An 18851-nucleotide genomic window follows, 5' to 3' on the forward strand; every position below is an offset into this window, starting at 1 on the left:
GGCCGATGCACACCCCTAGTGTAAACTACTGTGCAAGCACGTGTTCAAATCCGACAGTGGTACTGCTTGTTTTATTTTTTCCTTCAATAGTCCCCAATATGCTGACCAAACTATCTCGCTAGATACACATCAGGGATATGTGGGGGCGCCATAGCATGGTCATGCTCCGGGTGCCATAGCACTATGCTACGCCTCTGTATGCTGCATCTATCACTGTGCTGTTTATTGTAATAGATATCTGTCTTCAAGCATGCAGTCATTTTAAGTGACAGCTACCATTGGCAGCCCTAATGAGGTATCCTTGCAAACAGTTGATGGTTATTGATGACCTCTTTCCTCATAAATTACACTGTGGATATTTGCATGCATCTCATATATATGTTTGTGATTACCTTGTGATTTTACTGCTTACAGCATACAGTATATACATCAGGAGCTGATCCTTAATTACTAAATAATAGGCTGGAATTTAAAGCTACTAAACGACATGATTATTTTTTACTAAACACACTTAAGGGGTCAACAGACCTTTAAGATCCAGAGGAGAGGCTATATACTCATTATACCCTGCAGCATCCCTATTGTGAAGGGATTATATGGAACAACAGGAATACTACACATGCAGTTTGACCAATAGACCAATATATATTTATTCAGGAGGTGTGGTTTCATTTTATTATTGTCTTTATACATTGTCTTTTTTCATATTCTTTATGTATATCACATATTTTGCCCTTTTCTTATTAGTCTAGTGTTTATGTTTTTTAAATTACTTGTATATGGGATTATGGACCCTAATTGATTGATAGTAGAATTTCATCCTGTTCAGATATCCCATTATACACAACCAATTAGGTTTATGGTGCATACACGCGGTCAGATTTTGTGTCAGATCTGAACGATAACGATTTTAAAAATCTTTCATATCTGAAAGAAAATCTGACATGTGGGTCTGCAACGATGAACGATGTGCGTTCCCGCATGTCAGATAACGATATCTGACATCGTCTGTGTGTGCAGTCAGATTTTGACAATTTAATTCATTTTAATACTGTCTGAAATCATTCAATCGTTCAAATCGTTGGTAAAAATCGTTCAATCGTTCATCTGACGGATCTGATCGTGTGTATGCACCATTACATGCCTTGTGTGTTTTTTTGTATGTTTTGTGTAAGTAAGTCCAGCCATAAATTATATTTAGGTAAGATCCTTTTATAGCTTCCAAATTTAGCGTGCCCATAGGGAAGTACTTTTTGCTTTTTTCCTTTTTTGAAATATATATATGACAAAGGAAAATGGTACCGATACAAGCGCTAAGCCCAGTAGTAGTTCTGTCTGGATAAAGGCCCTGATTCAGAGCCGGACGCTCTGACCAGAGCGCTCGCTCTGAATCAGGGCCCTCCTACCTCTTAATGGAGCGTCCTCCTGGACGCTCGTATAGCTGTGGGTGACCACCCACAGCATAAACGAGCGTCCAACAAGATGGTCGCGATGGTCAAGACCATCGCGACCATCGGACTTGCAAGAGAAACCCTGTGGTCGGGTTTCTCAACCGCAAGGCCAGGAGTGATTTTGGCTCTATCAGAGCCAAAATCACTCCCACTGACATCACTAGTGATGTCAGTGGGGCCGGCTTCAGACGGTAGGCGTTCCCATAGGAATGCCTCCGTCTGGCAGGCATGCCCCCGGAACGCCCACCAAAGGGGGCGTGCTGTCAATCAACATCCACAGCACGCCCCCATTGGTGCGATACCCGGAGCGATGGAAAGTCCTTCGCTCGCCTTTTGTATCTTCTTTTAATGTGTTTAAAATGTAAAGCCTCGAAAGACAATCTTTTGATTTTCATTGTGTTGAGCTCACAAGTTGATTCTTCGATTACAAACAACATGAAATCAAAGCTGCATATGTTTAGAATGGAAGGAAGAGAAGGAAGGAAGGAAGAGAAGTGGACCAGTCTGTGGCCATGCACTTTAAGATGAATAAACATAATAATTCTACACTATGCTATAAAATTATAGACTATGGCCCTCATTCAGAGCCACTCGCAAACAGCAGTACGCTCGTTGCGTTCCGATGTTGAATAACCGCGCATGCGTCGGTGTAACACTGCGCATGTGCGTACGGCAGATTGCAAGCTTTTTTTGTCTCATTCGTCAAATAGCGTACAGGAAGTGACATGTCAAATGTGATTGACAGAACAGGGCGTTTTTGGGTGTTGACGGGGGTGGAGATGGAAAAACGCAGGCGTGGCGAGGCGTTTTTGGGGCGTACATACATTAGCAGATGCGAGCGTAAAATGTGTTTGGACCGACTCATACGTCACTGGATGATCCTCTTTCCCTTCAAAATGCTCGCACAGCTTAGGATCTGGATTACTCGACCACATTGGCGATGGCCTTCTCCTCCGTCCCGGGACTCCACGATGTTGTTGCGATTAATCGCGGGAGGGCTGAAAAGCAATTAGTGTTGGATTGAAAACCGGCTTGGTATGTGTTTTGAAATCAGTTTTTTGGGATAGCACAAAACCGTACGCAGGTGGAAATCAGAGCTGCTAATGTCAGGATGACACAATCAATTTGCGTACATTTGTGGGGGTTTATTTTGGCCTCAATTTGGTGGTTAGGGCCTATTGTAACAATAATGTCATCATGTTTTAATTTTCTCACCATTTTATTTTTGCCTCTTGAATTTGCCTCGTTATATGAATTTTTAAACGTTCCTTAAAGAGCCCTTTTTAAAAAAAATTTTTTTTTTTTTTTTATTGGCAATTTTTTGCCTTTTGGTCCAGGATTAAATGTAACCCATTTGTACAATAATTTCACAATCCAATGTCAGATTTTTGGTGTCAATTTATTGGTCAAACAAAAATTAAATTATTAAAAAATTTGGGGACATCTTTTTTTGGCAAAGATCTGTCCCAAAATCCAACAAATTGGCCCAACATAACTGTTGACATAAACATACAACAAAAAATTAAAAACATTTCACAAGAAAGGAGAGGGAAGTTTTGACCAGAAAGGAATAGGAGCCAAGCACAGAAGGATTGTGGGAAAAGTCGCCATTGCTGTCACCGTTTTTTCACCCGTTTGGATGGGGGAGGGTGCCAGACCGGGACCGGGATGTCATCGGGCTGGCCTGTCCAGAGGCAGATGTTGTGGCCTCTGCACTAGGCACAGGGCTAGGCACATTTGGAGGATTGGCTGATGTTGTGCCAGAGGTGGAGGATCCTGATGTTCCGGCAGGAAGTGAGGTCGGCTCCACCATGTGCTGGCGAACGAACTGCTCCAGGGCATTGGCGATGCGGATGTTGGCCCTGGTATTTTCCGCCAGGGCCTGACCAATGGTCACGTTGGCCGCAGCATTTTGCTCCAGGGCCTCAGCCACCCGTAGCAGACTGGCGTCCATCCTCTGCAGAATCTCCGTATGGAAATCCGATTTGAAATTGAGTTCTGTGAGGAGGGACACTGCCTGCGAGGGGGATTGCCCTGGACTGGCTTCTGCAGGGTCCTCAGCCGGATGTACTGGTTCTCCCCTGCCGAGCCAGCAGAAATTCGGCGGCTAAGGCTCCCCTCTGGAGCAGACTCATCCGCCTGTGTCTCTGTTAGGAAAAAAGAGAAAAGACTCACATGAGAATCTACATATTGGCACAATAACATTTCAGAGTTGGTGACATCAAAAGATTTACCTGGGCCAACATGAGGAGCCGCAAAGTCTGGCATGTCCGTATCCATGTTGGACACGCCAAACACCTCCACAGGCTGCACACACCCCTGTGCCAGCTCTTCTAAATCCGTCAACTCCAATGACACAAGGGTGGGACCCCCACCTGTCCCCCTTGCATGCCTAGCCCTGTCCGCGAGTTTTTGCTTTAGGCGATATTTGAAGTCGCCCCATCTGTGGGAAAAAATGGAAGCCATTATCCTTTTGTTTAAAATGGTGTTTGTTTTTAGGGGGGGCAAGTGTTTACTTACCGCCGTTTGACATCCCGGGCTAGACGGACATAATCACCCACCCTATTGACAGCAACGGCTACCTCTTCCCACATTCTCCCCTTCTGGCTTAGACTCATATTCCTGTCTGCCTGTGGCAGGATGTCCACACACTTCTGTATCAAAACCTCCATCTCCTTTCTTGTGAAATGTGGCTGCCTTTTTTTTTGGCAGCTTTGGCCGGAATACTTGGCCCAGCAGCCTCTTCCATGTCATCCTCCTCACCTATGTGTGTAAATATTCAGATTTCACAAATTCACAACTTGCCCAATCTTATGTTTCAAATTAATCATTGATACAAAATGCATGAAAGACTTACCGCCTGACTCTTGGGCATTGTTTCCCTGGTCTGTCGCCATGTCTGTGGTCCAAACAAGAAATACACCAGAATTTTAATGTGTTTTTGTGACGTATTTATACATGCGTCCTTATTTTGCGGCCGCATCATTGATTGTGCGTTCCTATGATCCCTCCTTAATTTGTGCGGGAAACGAAACACTATTTATGGCTTGGTGTGTCTCGAGTCGAGGTGGCGTTTTTGGATTGTTGGAGGTTACCTTGGCTGGAGTTTGTTGTTTGCGGATAAAGGAGTTGGCGTTTGGAGTTTATTTTGTTTGCTAGATTTGCGTTTTTATTTTCCGTTCTCTTTTTTGGTTTTTTTTTTTTGGCCTCGTTTCTTGATTTGGTAAGTTTTGTGAAGTCTAACTTTTGATCAATTGTTGTCTCATTGTGTTTCTTACTGTTTTTAATTTTTGGTTCCATAATTTCATATATTTTAGCTTTTTATTAATTTCGGACCCAAAGACCTTTTGATTTGGACTCTTATATATTTGCTCTTGGTAAGTCCATTTTTTATCTTGTATTTGTGAACTAATTAGCGCATTTTTCTCAGTTTGTATAGTGACTTGTATTTGCAAACTAATTAGCGCATTTTTACTACTTACTATTTTGACTTGTATTTGCAAACTAATTCGCACATTTTTACTACTTACTATTGTGACTTGTATTTGCGAACTAATTAGCGCATTTTTACTACTTACTATTGTGACTTGTATTTGCGAACTAATTAGCGCATTTTTAAATGCTTATTAATCCTGTGAAATTTTTTGTGGTTGCCCTTTCGCTTTTTTGGCAAACATTTCAACCCATTTTGATGTACTGTGTGCAATGTAGTTTTGCTCTTTTGCCAAATGTGTGTTTCGCATATTTTAAGTTTTGTCTAGCACAAAATTTAGAAACAAAAATGCACAGAGTGAAATTTGTCAAATTATTTTTGTGATTAATTTCAGTTTGGACGTATCATGACAATACCCCGGCATGTAAGCAGCAATGGATGGTATCATCAAGCTAAGTTGTTTTTATTTTTCTTTTGTGGTGGGTCCAAAGCCTTACATTCCAATCTTGCCATTTCAGGTTGATCTTGGGCGAATTGTTCTGGCCATGCTCCCGGAAGCCGACCAACCTCAATCTCGTCCCAGGCGTAGGCATCGTAGGCGTGCAAGGCCCCAGATATTTCAAACACGTGTCACCCTTTTTGGAATGCCCGATGATGAGGTTTTAAGACGCTACCATCTTCCTCCCAAAATCATCATAGACACTCTCTCATTAATAGAGAGTGATCTTGAGCGGCAAATTGACAGTCCTACAGCAATACCACCACTTACGCAATTTATGGCGGTGTTACATTTCTGTGCCTCAGGATCAGTTCAAACAATGGTGGGAATAGTGGCGGGCATCTCACAATCCTCCTTTTCCCGGATCCTGAGGGAAGTGATGGAGGCACTTTTCAAGCACCTCCATCATTTTATTCAAATGCCTTTGGATATGGGTGCCCTTAGTGTGGCCAAGGCCAATTTTTACCAAATAGCTGGCTTCCCACACATCATAGGGGTTGTGGATGGTACTCACATACCACTTCAGCCTCCAGCACGGCTGGAGGCCATATTTCGAAACAGGAAACACTATCACTCCCTGAATGTAATGGTGGTATGTGATGCCTCCCTCCAGATCCTGTCCCTGAATGCAAAATTACCCGGAAGTGCACATGACTCCTTCGGCAATCAGGGATATGGCACAAATTAACCAACCTACAAGCTGGTGATGCATGGCTTCTGGGTAAGTGGAGACCTTTAGTACATAACAATGTTAAGCTTGATACACAGTGATCCTGATGTTGTCTATTTTTCACAGGAGACAGTGGATACCCTTGCATGCCCTGGCTGCTCACTCCTTATTTGGCTCCCACACCAGGTCCACAAAGTGAGTTTAATACCGCACTTACAGCCACCAGGCAAGTGGTGGAGCGCTGTATCGGCCTTTTAAAAGGCCGATTCAGATGCCTCCACCGCTCTGGTGGCGAGCTCATGTATTTGCCGGATATGGTTTCGAAAATTGTGGTCCTGTGTGGGATCTTTCACAACATCGCCATAAGGAGTGGTGTTCCAATGCAGCCAGAGGATGCCTTACCTGATGATGGCCCCCCCGAGGTTGGTCGGAGGTCAGTATGTGGGGGGGCCATACGCGATGATGTGGTGGCCCGATATTTTAGGTAATTATTGATCAAACAACAGTGTGTATACCCAATGTGTTACGGTTTTTTAACGTTCATCTTTTTTGATATTAATTCTTGCACCATCTTCTGCATAATCTTTGGCACTCCCACGATGACTACTTCCTGCTACCCTTCAAAAACCTTTCTGTTGAAACTTCGGGAATATATTCTGACACCAATATTGCAACGCCATATTTTTGAAATCATGTGGGCATGGACCTTCGTCAACCAGTTCTTGATTTGTTGTGTGTTTGTTTAGTGTTTTTGGTATGTGGTGTATTTCTGATTATCACTGTGTGTTTTGTTCGTGAGTGACCACTTTGTATTTTGATTTCTGTTGTGAATAAATATTTGGAGAGTGTAATTTGTTTCCTTTTTGGGCACCTTAGAAGCAAGTGTAAACAAACTCCCAAACGTTAATTTTACCTAAGGGGTAACCCAGTAATGAAGCAAGTGGAGCTAAAATGTAATATGTTTTCGGGGTACTAACCAACACAACAAGGAATCCTGTACAATCAGTTGCCTTCGTAAGATTGTCCTAAGCAGTTTGGCCACCAAATAGGAACCTGAAAAATGGTGTAAACTATCATGTTGACCACCACAAAAAAGGAAAATGACATTGGTACTGGGAGGTGTTTCTTGTGCCTGTTTGCATTCAAAATACAACACACAATCTGTAGTGAGATTCTGTGGCAAACCTTGCTTGAAGAGTCTACTTATGTCAGTGTAAAGAATCTGGGATTTACTCCAAATGCATGAGACAGAGCTTGATTTAAAACTGATTTATTAAGAAACAATTTGTAAAAAAATAAAAAAAAAAACTAATTCCTAAGGAGGACCAACAGATGGTCAAGGGCCTGCATCAGCCCGGTGACCTGCTCCCGCATACGGCCCACACAATTAACGATATCTTCCCGATGCCTCTGTTCCTCTGTGGGTGACAAAAGTTTGGGGATTAATAAATCGATAATGAAGCAACATTGTAAAAAAACACAAAACAAGCAAACCAAAACTTACAAGCTTGTGGGCCAAAAAAACATTACACGGATAAAACCCAGCACCCCAAAATGTCTAAGGGCAAAAATACAAGGGCCCTAAAAAAAGGCACACAGGTGTGATATGTGTATGGTGACATCAGCAGGAACAGGTAAAGACAACCCCCAAAAATACCCTAAGGCGACAAAAAGTCAAAAAAAATGGGGACGACACATGATTACATACAAACAGTTTGTGGTGTCCAAAATAAACTTTAAAAACATACCGTTCTCCAAAACGACAGAGCCAGAAGCCACTCCCTGGACCACCTCGGAGGTGGCTACATTCCCCAACCCGAGGGGCAAGGTGTTTTCAGGATCCTGGGAGGGGGTATTTGGAGGAGGGACGGATGGAGGAGAGGGGGAATTGGGCTGGAGGGGAAGTAGGCCGGAAATTTCGGCCACAGGGTCTGGGGAGGAGGGGGTAATAGAGGAATTGGGGGTTGGAGAGAGGGGCCGGGACCGGCGTCTTGTGTGGCGATGCCGCCGTAGTGTTTGCTGTGCCCCTAAAAATGACAAAAATATTGTGGTTAGTTTCAACAGGAAACCCAACAAAAAAAAAAAAAAAAACGCAATAGGACAGACATGAAAACATGCACATGCAGATATGACTACAATGACTGAATAGGACAGACATGAAAACATGCACATGCAGATATGACTACAATGACTGAATAGGACAGACATGAAAACATGCACATGCAGATATGACTACAATGACTGAATAGGACAGACATGAAAACATGCACATGCAGATATGACTACAATGACTGAATAGGACAGACATGAAAACATGCACATGCAGATATGACTACAATGACTGAATAGGACAGACATGAAAACATGCACATGCAGATATGACTACAATGACTGAATAGGACAGACATGAAAACATGCACATGCAGATATGACTACAATGACTCAATAGGACAGACATGAAAACATGCACATGCAGATATGACTACAATGACTCAATAGGACAGATATGAAAACATGCACATGCAGATATGACTACAATGACTCAATAGGACAGACATGAAAACATGCACACGCAGTTAGGGCCCACAAGATAAACTTGAAAACTACAGTCCAGAACACTTACTTTCCGCAATCTGCATGCGAAAGCATGCCAGCAAACGGGGCGTCCACCAGTGCAGGTCCGACCACCTGCGCTCCAGCTGGCCAATATGTCGGCGTGAGCCGAAGGAGCGCAGGCGTCGACGTACCTTCGCATATGCGGAACGCTTGCGCCTATTGGAGATGGGTGGAGGCTGACTGGTGATCCTCCTGTCCATCACCTCCGTCAGCACCAGCAGTTCGCGCCTGGTGAATGCGGCGGATCTCATGATGGCAATGGTGTTTTTTTGACAAAATATTTTTAATAAAGCACCACAAAAAAATTTGATTGGCTAATGTATTTGGGAAATTAACAGGACAAATTCTATTGGTTAGTGTATGAGTCATGTGTTCGACAGGGCCACAAATCTCTTGAGAGTTATGATAGGCTTGATGCAGTGACATGCGTAAGCTAATTTAAATAAAGAAATGAACCACAGAAAAATTGTGGGGAGACAAACAAATAGAACAATTGTTTAATTGGGGCTAACATGTCTTTTGAACAATACAAGCGAAGGTTTCAGCCGTACGTATTCTGCGAGCAAATACAAACACAGACAAGATTAAAGTTTATTGCATTGTGTTGAAAAAAAAAAAACAATTAAGCTAATTGATACATTGATTGGCATGATACGATTGAGGGAGGTAGGCAGAAAAAACGAGCAGGTTATCGGAATCTGACAGGCCCACTTCCGGTTTGTACTTGTGCGTGCGTTCCCTTCAAGCCATTTCGGGGATGTACGCACGCTATTTGGCACGCTCGTTAGTCAGAGGAGGGGTCGCCTGAGTTTGGGGCGGATTTTGAGCTGCGTACGAAAATACGAGCGAGTGCTTGAATTTAAATATTTTTTAACGTACGCCGAACGTGCGTACGCCCACTTACGAGTGGGTCTGAATCAGGGCCTATATCCCAAATCCATCACTGGAGGAGATAGGTCTAATGCAATTCTAAAGTGTTAGGCATGCTGGATACAACGCCTCAATACGGTATCCCCAGATGGACATAATAAAAATTTCAGCTTGAATTGTTTTTTATGAATTTATATTCAGGACATTGGTTATATATACAGTATTATGATAAGCACATTGCCTTATTTAAGTAATGTGATTATATCGGCAGATCAGAATTTATCACAGTAAGCTAGATGTTCAGGTGGACATATTGCTGTATTTCTTTATTACTACTTTTATTTCTCATTGTTTTTAATAGTATGGTGATGATTGACACTTGTTGCTAGGAAAACTCCCAGCAGCCTGGGGAGCATTGGAGGGCATGCATCTCAGGATTGTGACGTCACTAGGTCCTGACGGGCGGCTGATGTTGGTATGTGCCACTAATGGAATACATTTTTCACTTCTTATCAGGAGATCTGTTGGGTTAACATCAATGTTACACATCTCCTTGGTTAGTAAGCTACCTATAGATTAATAGTTCTCTTTAGGAGTTAGTATTCATTTTTTATACATTATTTGAATTTCATCATTATGTTTACTATCTCTATGTCCTAATGTCACTATTAGCTAAAAGTGTTTTATAACACCCTCACTAACGGTATTATCGGTATACTATTGATATTATTTATACCTAGCAATTTTCTTTAAGATTGCAGCCTGACTAATTTATTGCAGCCTGACTGATTTATAATAAGTGCATATGTGCAGAGTGGTGTTCTAATAGTGAAACTTGCAACATAGGGCCTGAGTTGGCATGGATCGCAAGTGCTATGCTCGCAGATGGCCGATTGTTGCGCATGCATCGCAGTGCGGGTGCGCGAATGGCTCACTGCAGTCGCAAGGATACGCAGTCCCATCGTAGAGTGATTGACATGAAGTACTGTTTAGCAATGTGACTGAGGTGGTCGGCGAAACGCAGGCATGTCAGTACATTTGAAAACCATCACAGGGCCGTGCATAAATTAGTCACTGCAATGGCATACACAGCCTGAGCTCACAGTGCGTGCAGGAAGTTTAGCAATTTCTGAGTAAGGTCTGACCTTGTGTAACTGTGTGTGAGGCTCCGATGTTACTCAATGTTCCCGATGTTTTCGCAGACTTGGATGGTATTACGGATGCAAGTAAGGGGAAGTGGGCATCTTTAAATTGAGCTGCTACAGCTGTGTGATCGCAGACATTAGTATATTTTTGCAGCAGAACGGCGTGAGCTATTGCAACCGCAATCGTATCTGTGCTCTGTACTGAATCAGTCCCATAGTTAGCTAATCACTCTCTGAGAAGTCCCTCCAATACACATTATACGTGCTGGAGCAGATTCTGGGATAAGGAGCTGGCTCGAAGAGGTAACAGGAGTCCCCTACTGGCACAGGCAGGATACTTAGAGCCCAATTCTTTGGCAGGACACTTGGAGCCCCCAAGTGGGGCAGGAAACTTGGAGCCCCCAACTGGGGCAGGAAACTTGGAGCCCCCAACTGGGGCAGGACATTTGGAGGACCCCAACTGGGGCAGGACATTTGGAGGACCCCAACTGGTGAGGACACCAGACCAGAACCAGTGGAACTGGACACTAGACTGGGACCAGTGTACTGTGACTGGCCTCAGTGAAACTAGAGGGAAGATTGTTTGCTGAGCTGGGTTCAGCCATGCTGGAGGTGTTGCTGTACACTGAGCTGGACTCAGAAGTACTGGAGGTATTACTATACACTGTGCTGGACACAGTGGTGCTAGAACTGTGACAAGGAACCAATGAAATATACACATGCTTGCTGTGAGTTAGGATGTGACTAATTGCTCTGGCAATGGATTAATGGCCAAAGAAGGCGTTCATAGGAATTGCAGGTCTTTGATTGGTTGAATCTGAAAGAGGGTTCTTTGCCATGTTCTGCTATAAAAAACATGACTCATTCCCTGGAACAAACCCGCTGCATACCTTTGAAACACTGCTGCAGCACATTGGTCTGATTGGCGTGTGGTGTGTGAAGCATAAAGGTGCTCCTGATGCTGAATTAGTCGGCAAGGTGATAGAAAGCTGGTAATGTTTAGCTTAGTGTCAGGGTGTCATATGTTGGATGTAAATGTGCAAATATAACATTTTGCATAAGTAAAAAGCCATCTGACAAGGACAACTGATGTCAAGTGTGTTCTTTGTTAGGAGAATCTTACTATCTATCTATCTATCTATCTATCTATCTATCTACACACAGACATTTATACATACATTGTACTGTATATAGCTGATAGCATCCCAATAGTTGCAATGTTTCTGATTTATTATTGCAAAAAGATAGACATGTATCTAAACAGCCAACATACACATAAATTAAAAGTAATATTAATCAACCTATAATAGAATGCTGTGATTATATACTAAAGGGCTACTCTCATACATTGTTCATTTATGCTTTTAAATTTAGAATACAGTAGTGTCAACTTTTAATTTAAAAAGTTACATTTACTGTAAGCAGCATAAGGTTTTCTCATCTTTTCTCTTATCTGACAGTAAGCAAAAGAAAAGTATATCGCCAATATAAAGGGTGTATCCTTGTGGCAATTCTGCGTGGGAAATTGTTTGGGTTTAATGTTTAAGAAACACTGTATAAATAAGAGACTCTCCGGTTTGGAGGGTTCTGCAGCAACACCAGGGTATTGTCGATCAATACTGATGCTGTCTGTATCATCCTGACAAGCCTGCAATTTGTGAATAAATTGCAGCAAGCTGGTTCAGCAGGTCGTGTGTGGACATTCAATAATTAGCTTGTTTGTCACAAGTGGTGTCATCATGTGATTTATATTTTCCTGTGGGGTCAATGCATGTGTGCTTTTTTCCTGTGGGAGCCAATGTGTTTTATTGTTTTATTGTGGTGACCAATGTGTATGTTTTTTTCTTGTGGAGGCCATGGTATGATTCTGGTGGGACAGTCCCCATGCCACTTGCCAAGAGGCAATGACCGATTTTTGGTACATCATGCCCCCTTTTCGGGCGCAAGTCTATGTTTGGTTATTCAGTAAAATAGGATGGGTTACTACAACCTGATAGAGAGTAAAGTTTAATTTACTACGAAATCTTTATTTGTGTTATCTGTCTGAATTACATATCTGGTGGTAATGATAAATTTCTTTATTTAAGTCACAATTAAATATTGTGAACTAATAAAACTATACGTGTTAAATGAAAGTTGTCGGTTATTGTGTGGGCAGTTTGGGGCCTCTCTGTACTGAACTCAAAGTGGGGAAAGAAAAGAAATTCCAACCATCCCCTTAAGCTGGCCACTCATCTAAAGATTATCTGTCCAACCAGCCAACTAGTTGATTGGTTGGAATGAAAATCTGGTAAGGTATGAAAGCAAATGACAATCAGCAATTTGCTCCTAAATGCCGGAAAAGGGATAAAAACTGTTTGAACAAATTGTTTAGATCAAACATTTAACAAACTTGTCTGACGCCATTTTCATCTGTTTTCTGGCATTTAGGAGCAAATTGCTGATCATCATTTACTCCCATACGTTACCAGATTTTCATTCCAACCAATCAACTAGTTGGCTGGTTGGACAGATAATCTTTAGATGTGTGGCCAGCTTTACCATCAGTAAATCAACTAGCAAGTAAAGACTGATTTGCTTTGAGATTATTATACTTACTCATTCCCGGAACACAGTGATACTATTCTTTTGGCGTCTTCTGCATCCATTGTACTATTTCTTTGTGTATGAACTTGTGAAAGCTCTGTGTTCACCTAAAGATTGAACAATTTAAAATAAATAATAATAATAATATATACATATACACACAGACACATGGGAAATAGTTACAGAGTCGACATTAATGCTGTCAATGGTAAAATGTTGATGCAGTTGTAATGCTATTTAAAGTATTTTAGCCATGTCAGCATTATAACTTTTAATATGATAGTAAAGCATCATGTTTAAAGTTATAATACCAACACAGTTAAAATGCTTTAAAACAACATTACAACCGTGTTTGCACTTTCCGATCGACATAATGCTATAGAAAGCATTAATGTCAAAAAATCAAAGTTTGCAAATTTAAAACAGGACTCAAAAAGAGCCACTCATTTTTGTTTTTACTAAACAAAAAAAATGTACGTAGAGTCTAAAACATAGAGGTTCAGTTAATTTTAATAGTAAAAAATAAACACTACATCCATTCCAGTTTTTCCCCACCTTCCATTTTGAGAATTTTTCCACCTACCACCCTCAGGTAAAGCATAACATGAAATGAGTCACCAATGTCTGACCAGTGGCATAGCCAGGTTTTAAAGTGATCGGGAGCAAAATGTAAAAATAGGCAACACTTGGGCTGTATCTACAGTAAATCCAGGACCATAGAGAGTGTGGAAGGCATGGTCATACCTTCCTCAGGCCCATGAGGAGGGTGTGGGGGAAGGACACTGTGAGCCCCTCAGCCAGGGGCAAATCCAAGGGGGAAAAGCAATCAGTTATTGCTCCACCCCACACACAGGCAGAGGAGACTGCTGCTGCTGACAGATAAGAGTGAGGGGAAGCAACGGCAGACCTGGGCCCCTCAAATAAGCCTGGGCCTGGATAATTAGTACCCTGCTCCCCCCCCAAGGCGCCCCTGGCTACATCATGACATGGGTGTAACATGTTGTCTTAGCTGTCCAGCCAGCAACTGAGCAGTAGTATTTAAAGTTGCACACAGCAGTTATCAAATTCCATGTATCAAAACTTTACAATCAGTGTTTCATTATTTTTCAAAGTAAGTATTTATATAATTTACAGCATAATTGGAAGGTAATTTGAACATTATGTATAGCTTATAATGCAAAAGTGAAACCTTGTATCTTAAATTGTCATCCCTGACATTTTAATAAAGATAATTTAATCACATCTGTATAAAGCATTTTATCCTGACATATTCATATCTACATATATGATGTCTGGAGGTTGAGCACCTGCACAAAGACATAATTGATTCTGGCTGCTGGAATGCAGAAACCGTAAGCAGGCACCTGCGCAGTTCAGTGAGATCAGACTGGTACAAAAGGGCAGACTACAGATGTGTCCACATACCCCTTTGTGAAAATTGAGCCATGGCATCAGATAACCAGCCCTGCCAAGATATACATGTCGGGACATGTGTAAGGAGGCTGAAATATAGTGTAGTACCACTTTTCAGACAGCAGGTGGCATTTTTAGAACAGTATACTGTTGCTGCCTAAGTAGAAAGCTGAAGAGGAAGATCCAATACAGTAAGCTGCTTCCCATTGCAGTGCCAGACAGGCTTACAAAATTTCCTGCATACTTTGGATACAGTAAAAAGTCCTACAGAATAGAAAATAGCACTTGAAAATATAGCACCATACTTCATATGCTGTAAAAAAAACTGTTGCTATATTTCTAGCTGGATCTAGAACAGAAGCTGTCAGTTTCAGTTCACTTTCACTATGTAAGAGGTAAAAGACTTCAGTATTTGCCTGTAGGTGTTATAGCATAGTGGTAAGGTGACTGCATATCACACCAGGAAATTAGGGTTTGAATCTCAGTGTAAACCTATTTTTTTTCCAAAAATAAGTTATTATTCAATATATATTATATATATATATATATATATATATATATATATAAATAAATGTGGTGGCGCTCAAATAAAAAATCATAAATGTGTAATAATGAAAAATAAAATAATAAGTGATACTTCTCATGTGAATAAATGAGTGGCTGCTAGTTACACAATATAAACATGTGCTGGAGTACACATTAAAAAACAAAATAGACAAAGTGGAGTGTAACGTAAGCGCCTAAATGTATCCAAAAACGTGATATAACAACATGTGCAGTATCAGAGAAACGATCGATGCTCCTTATCTGGTGATGTAAGCTTCGGTCACATGACCACCATGGGAATAAATAATATGTAAACAAAGGGAAAAAACCAACATAGTGTGTACTGTTTTCAGTAATTCATAAATATTGCTGAGCACAGCTTCATTAGGAACATATAAGTCCCAAAAACATCCACTTCACAATATATGAAGATTAAAAAACATTTAATTACATAAAAAACAGACAATGGCTAAAAAACAAACGTACAAGATAAATGACAAAAAAAGGCTTATCTGTCCATAAAAATGGTACTCAGGTACTATAGTCCCAACGCGTTTCGTCTATCATATGTCAGACTTCATCAATTATAGAGAGCTATAAATTAAGGTGCTCATCATTAAGCACCTTAATTGATAGCTCTCTATAATTGAGGAGTATAGGTATAAATACACCCTCCAGCTTATTATATTTATCCCCTTGATGAAGTCTGACATATGATAGACGAAACGCGTTGGGACTACAGTACCTGAGTACCATTTTTATGGACAGATGAGCCTTTTTTTGTCATTTATCTTGTACGTTTGTTTTTTAGCCATTGTCTGTTTTTTATGTAATTAAATGTTTTTTAATCTTCATATATTGTGAAGTGGATGTTTTTGGGACTTATATGTTCCTAATGAAGCTGTGCTCAGCAATATTTATGAATTACTGAAAACAGTACACACTATGTTGGTTTTTTCCCTTCTTTTACATATTATTTATTCCCATGGTGGTCATGTGACCGAAGCTTACATCACCAGATAAGGAGCATCGATCGTTTCTCTGATACTGCACATGTTATTATATCACGTTTTTGGATACATTTAGGTGCTTACGTTACACTCCACTTTGTCTATATATATATATATATATATATATATATAGTATAATTCTAAAACTGACCATCAGTAATATACTATATGTTTATGTCCTTCTCCAGGTAAACCCTTTGCTTTTCTCAACACAGAGGGGAGGGGGGAGGAATTCATTTTGTAGAGGCTGCACATTTTCCACAGACAGACAACAAACCACATTTTCATGAGACACTTTTGTACATTGACACAGAAACACGGATGGAATCAGTGAGACCTCTCTGTGCGGCTATGTATTTCAATGACATAGATGCATGCATGGACCAGGAGACCCATGCTACATGCATCTGGGTCATTGACACAGAGCATAGACGGGATCAGAGAGACCCGTCTGTGTTGCTGTGGTAAAAAAAAAAAACCTGTGAAAACAAATAAATAAAATATGGCATGCCCCCTCCACAAAAGAGCCGTGAGCTTTTAGTGACCCAGTGCTGGTTTTGATTAAATACAGGGGACAAATGACATAGGTGTCCCCTGTACTTAAGCACAACAAGTACTAGGCTAGTCAGAACCAGCTCTGGTTGCAAAAATATGGGGGACAAACGACATAGGGACAGTGCGCAACTAGCACTGGGCACTGATCTGATTTTTGAAATACAGGGGGAAAAAATGAGTAGGGTCCCCCTGTAAAATTCAGAACCAGCACCAGACTTTTTCTAGTGAGGGGGCTAATGCCACAGCCAGGGGAACCCTTTCACTGGGCCCCCAGTCAAAGCATTAAATCTGACTGCTAATCAGCCCAGGCCGGGGATCCCTGGGGAGCTAAGGACCCCATAATCAGAGCAAACTCTTGGGATGTTCGACCAGTGCGGTCGAACAAGGGCGCCGACCCATAGAGGGTTCTCGGATCTCTCTGCCTGCCCCAGATCACTAACCCGAGGCAAAACCTCGTGTTCCCACTCTTGGGTTGCGAGGTTGTGGGGTGACAAGGTTTTGTATTGAGCGGGCTTAACGCTGATTGGCTGAGAGAGCCTTAAGTCATGGCTCTCAGCCAATCAGCGTTATGCCTATTTAATATGCACACAGGAAGCAAAAGAAGATGGAGCCCACCATCCCCCGCTGCCCTGCACCGCCTGCACCCCTGCTGCCAACACTGCCGGCACCCCACTGGCAGCATCCCCCGCTGCTGACACCACCACTGTCAACACTCCAGCACTGCTGCCCCACGTACTGAGGACACAGTCAGCAACCCCCACACTGCCGGCACTCCCACACTGTGGACACCACCAGCACCCCTGCATTGCCGACACTGTCAGCACTCATGCACTGAGGACATCACTGGCATCCCTGCTCTGCCAAAATTGCCATCACCCTGCATTGAGAACACCCCTACACTGCCAACACAGTCAGCAAACCTGCACTGAGGACACTGCTGGCACCCTGGCACTGCCAACATCGCCGGTACCCTTCACTGAGGACACTGCCAGCACCACAGCACTGCCATTCCATGTACTGAGGACATCCCCAGCAACCCCCTGCACTGCTGACACAGCCAGCAAATCTACACTGAGGAAACTACTGGCAACCCCACTCTGCCGACATCACTGGCACCCTGCATTAAGAACACCCCTGTACTGCCAACACAGTCAGCAAACCTGCACTGAGGATACTGCTGGCACCCCCACACTGCCAACATTGCTGGTACCCTACACTGAGGACACTATCAGCACCACAGCATGGCCAAACCACACGCTGAGGACACCATCAGCAACCCCTACAATGCTGAAGCAGCCAGCAAACTTGCACTAAAGACACCACTGGCACTGCCGACATCATCAGTACCCTTCACTGAGGACACTGCCAAAACTAATGCACTGCCATTCCATGTACTGAGGACACCGTCAGCAACCCTGCTATACCAACACTGCTGTCACAGTATGTGCACTATTGGTGTATCCAACCCACACTGTATAACACACTGTATCCATGTTGGAAATTGGAAGATGAACTGCCACATGTTAGTGTCGCCCACTGTGTCACTTAGCTTACTCAGCCAGCTAGCTGGATGCAACCTTTTGGCCTTAACAAGATGAAAAATATAATATTGTGAGGTGGTCAAAATTGTTTGGAATTGACTGTAAATAAATGTTATTGAGGTTAATAATACTGTAGGAACAAAAACAAGCCCATATTGTGATTTTAACTGTTTTTATGATATTTTAAGAAAATATCCAGATCCAAAACCAAAACACAAAACACCAAGGAAAAAAAATCCAAAACAAGATTCAGATCCAAAACCAGGGGAGATCCAGATCCAAAACCAAAACACAATGGTGGGCACACATCTCTCTCTCTCTCTCTATATATATATATAGCAAATGACATACTGTGTATACTTTACTGTAATAACAAAGTGGAAAACAAAACATTGTGCTTCCAGCTACATTACTGGTCTATGAATGTACAATATAACCATGGAAAATTAGTACAGTTTTGGGAGGAAGGGAGGGACCGAAAGTACAAAAGTGTCTCTAGACACAAAGGGCAACATT

General features: G+C 42.1%; 1 protein-coding gene across 2 annotated transcripts in view; it reads right to left on the minus strand.

Annotated features, from left to right (window-relative positions):
* LOC148501326 (uncharacterized) overlaps positions 1 to 18851 on the minus strand; it is a 667086-nt gene that overhangs the window by 235614 nt on the left and 412621 nt on the right. For both annotated transcript variants that reach the window (XM_088450637.1, XM_088450636.1), the window contains exon 15: positions 13283 to 13377. In XM_088450637.1, the coding sequence (XP_088306763.1) occupies positions 13283 to 13377 (95 nt within the window). The remainder of the gene's footprint in view (positions 1 to 13282; positions 13378 to 18851) is intronic.

Source organism: Taudactylus pleione, unplaced genomic scaffold (assembly GCF_031769625.1).
Source record: "Taudactylus pleione unplaced genomic scaffold, aTauple2 ptg000520l, whole genome shotgun sequence".
Classification (NCBI taxonomy): Eukaryota; Metazoa; Chordata; class Amphibia; order Anura; family Myobatrachidae; genus Taudactylus; species Taudactylus pleione.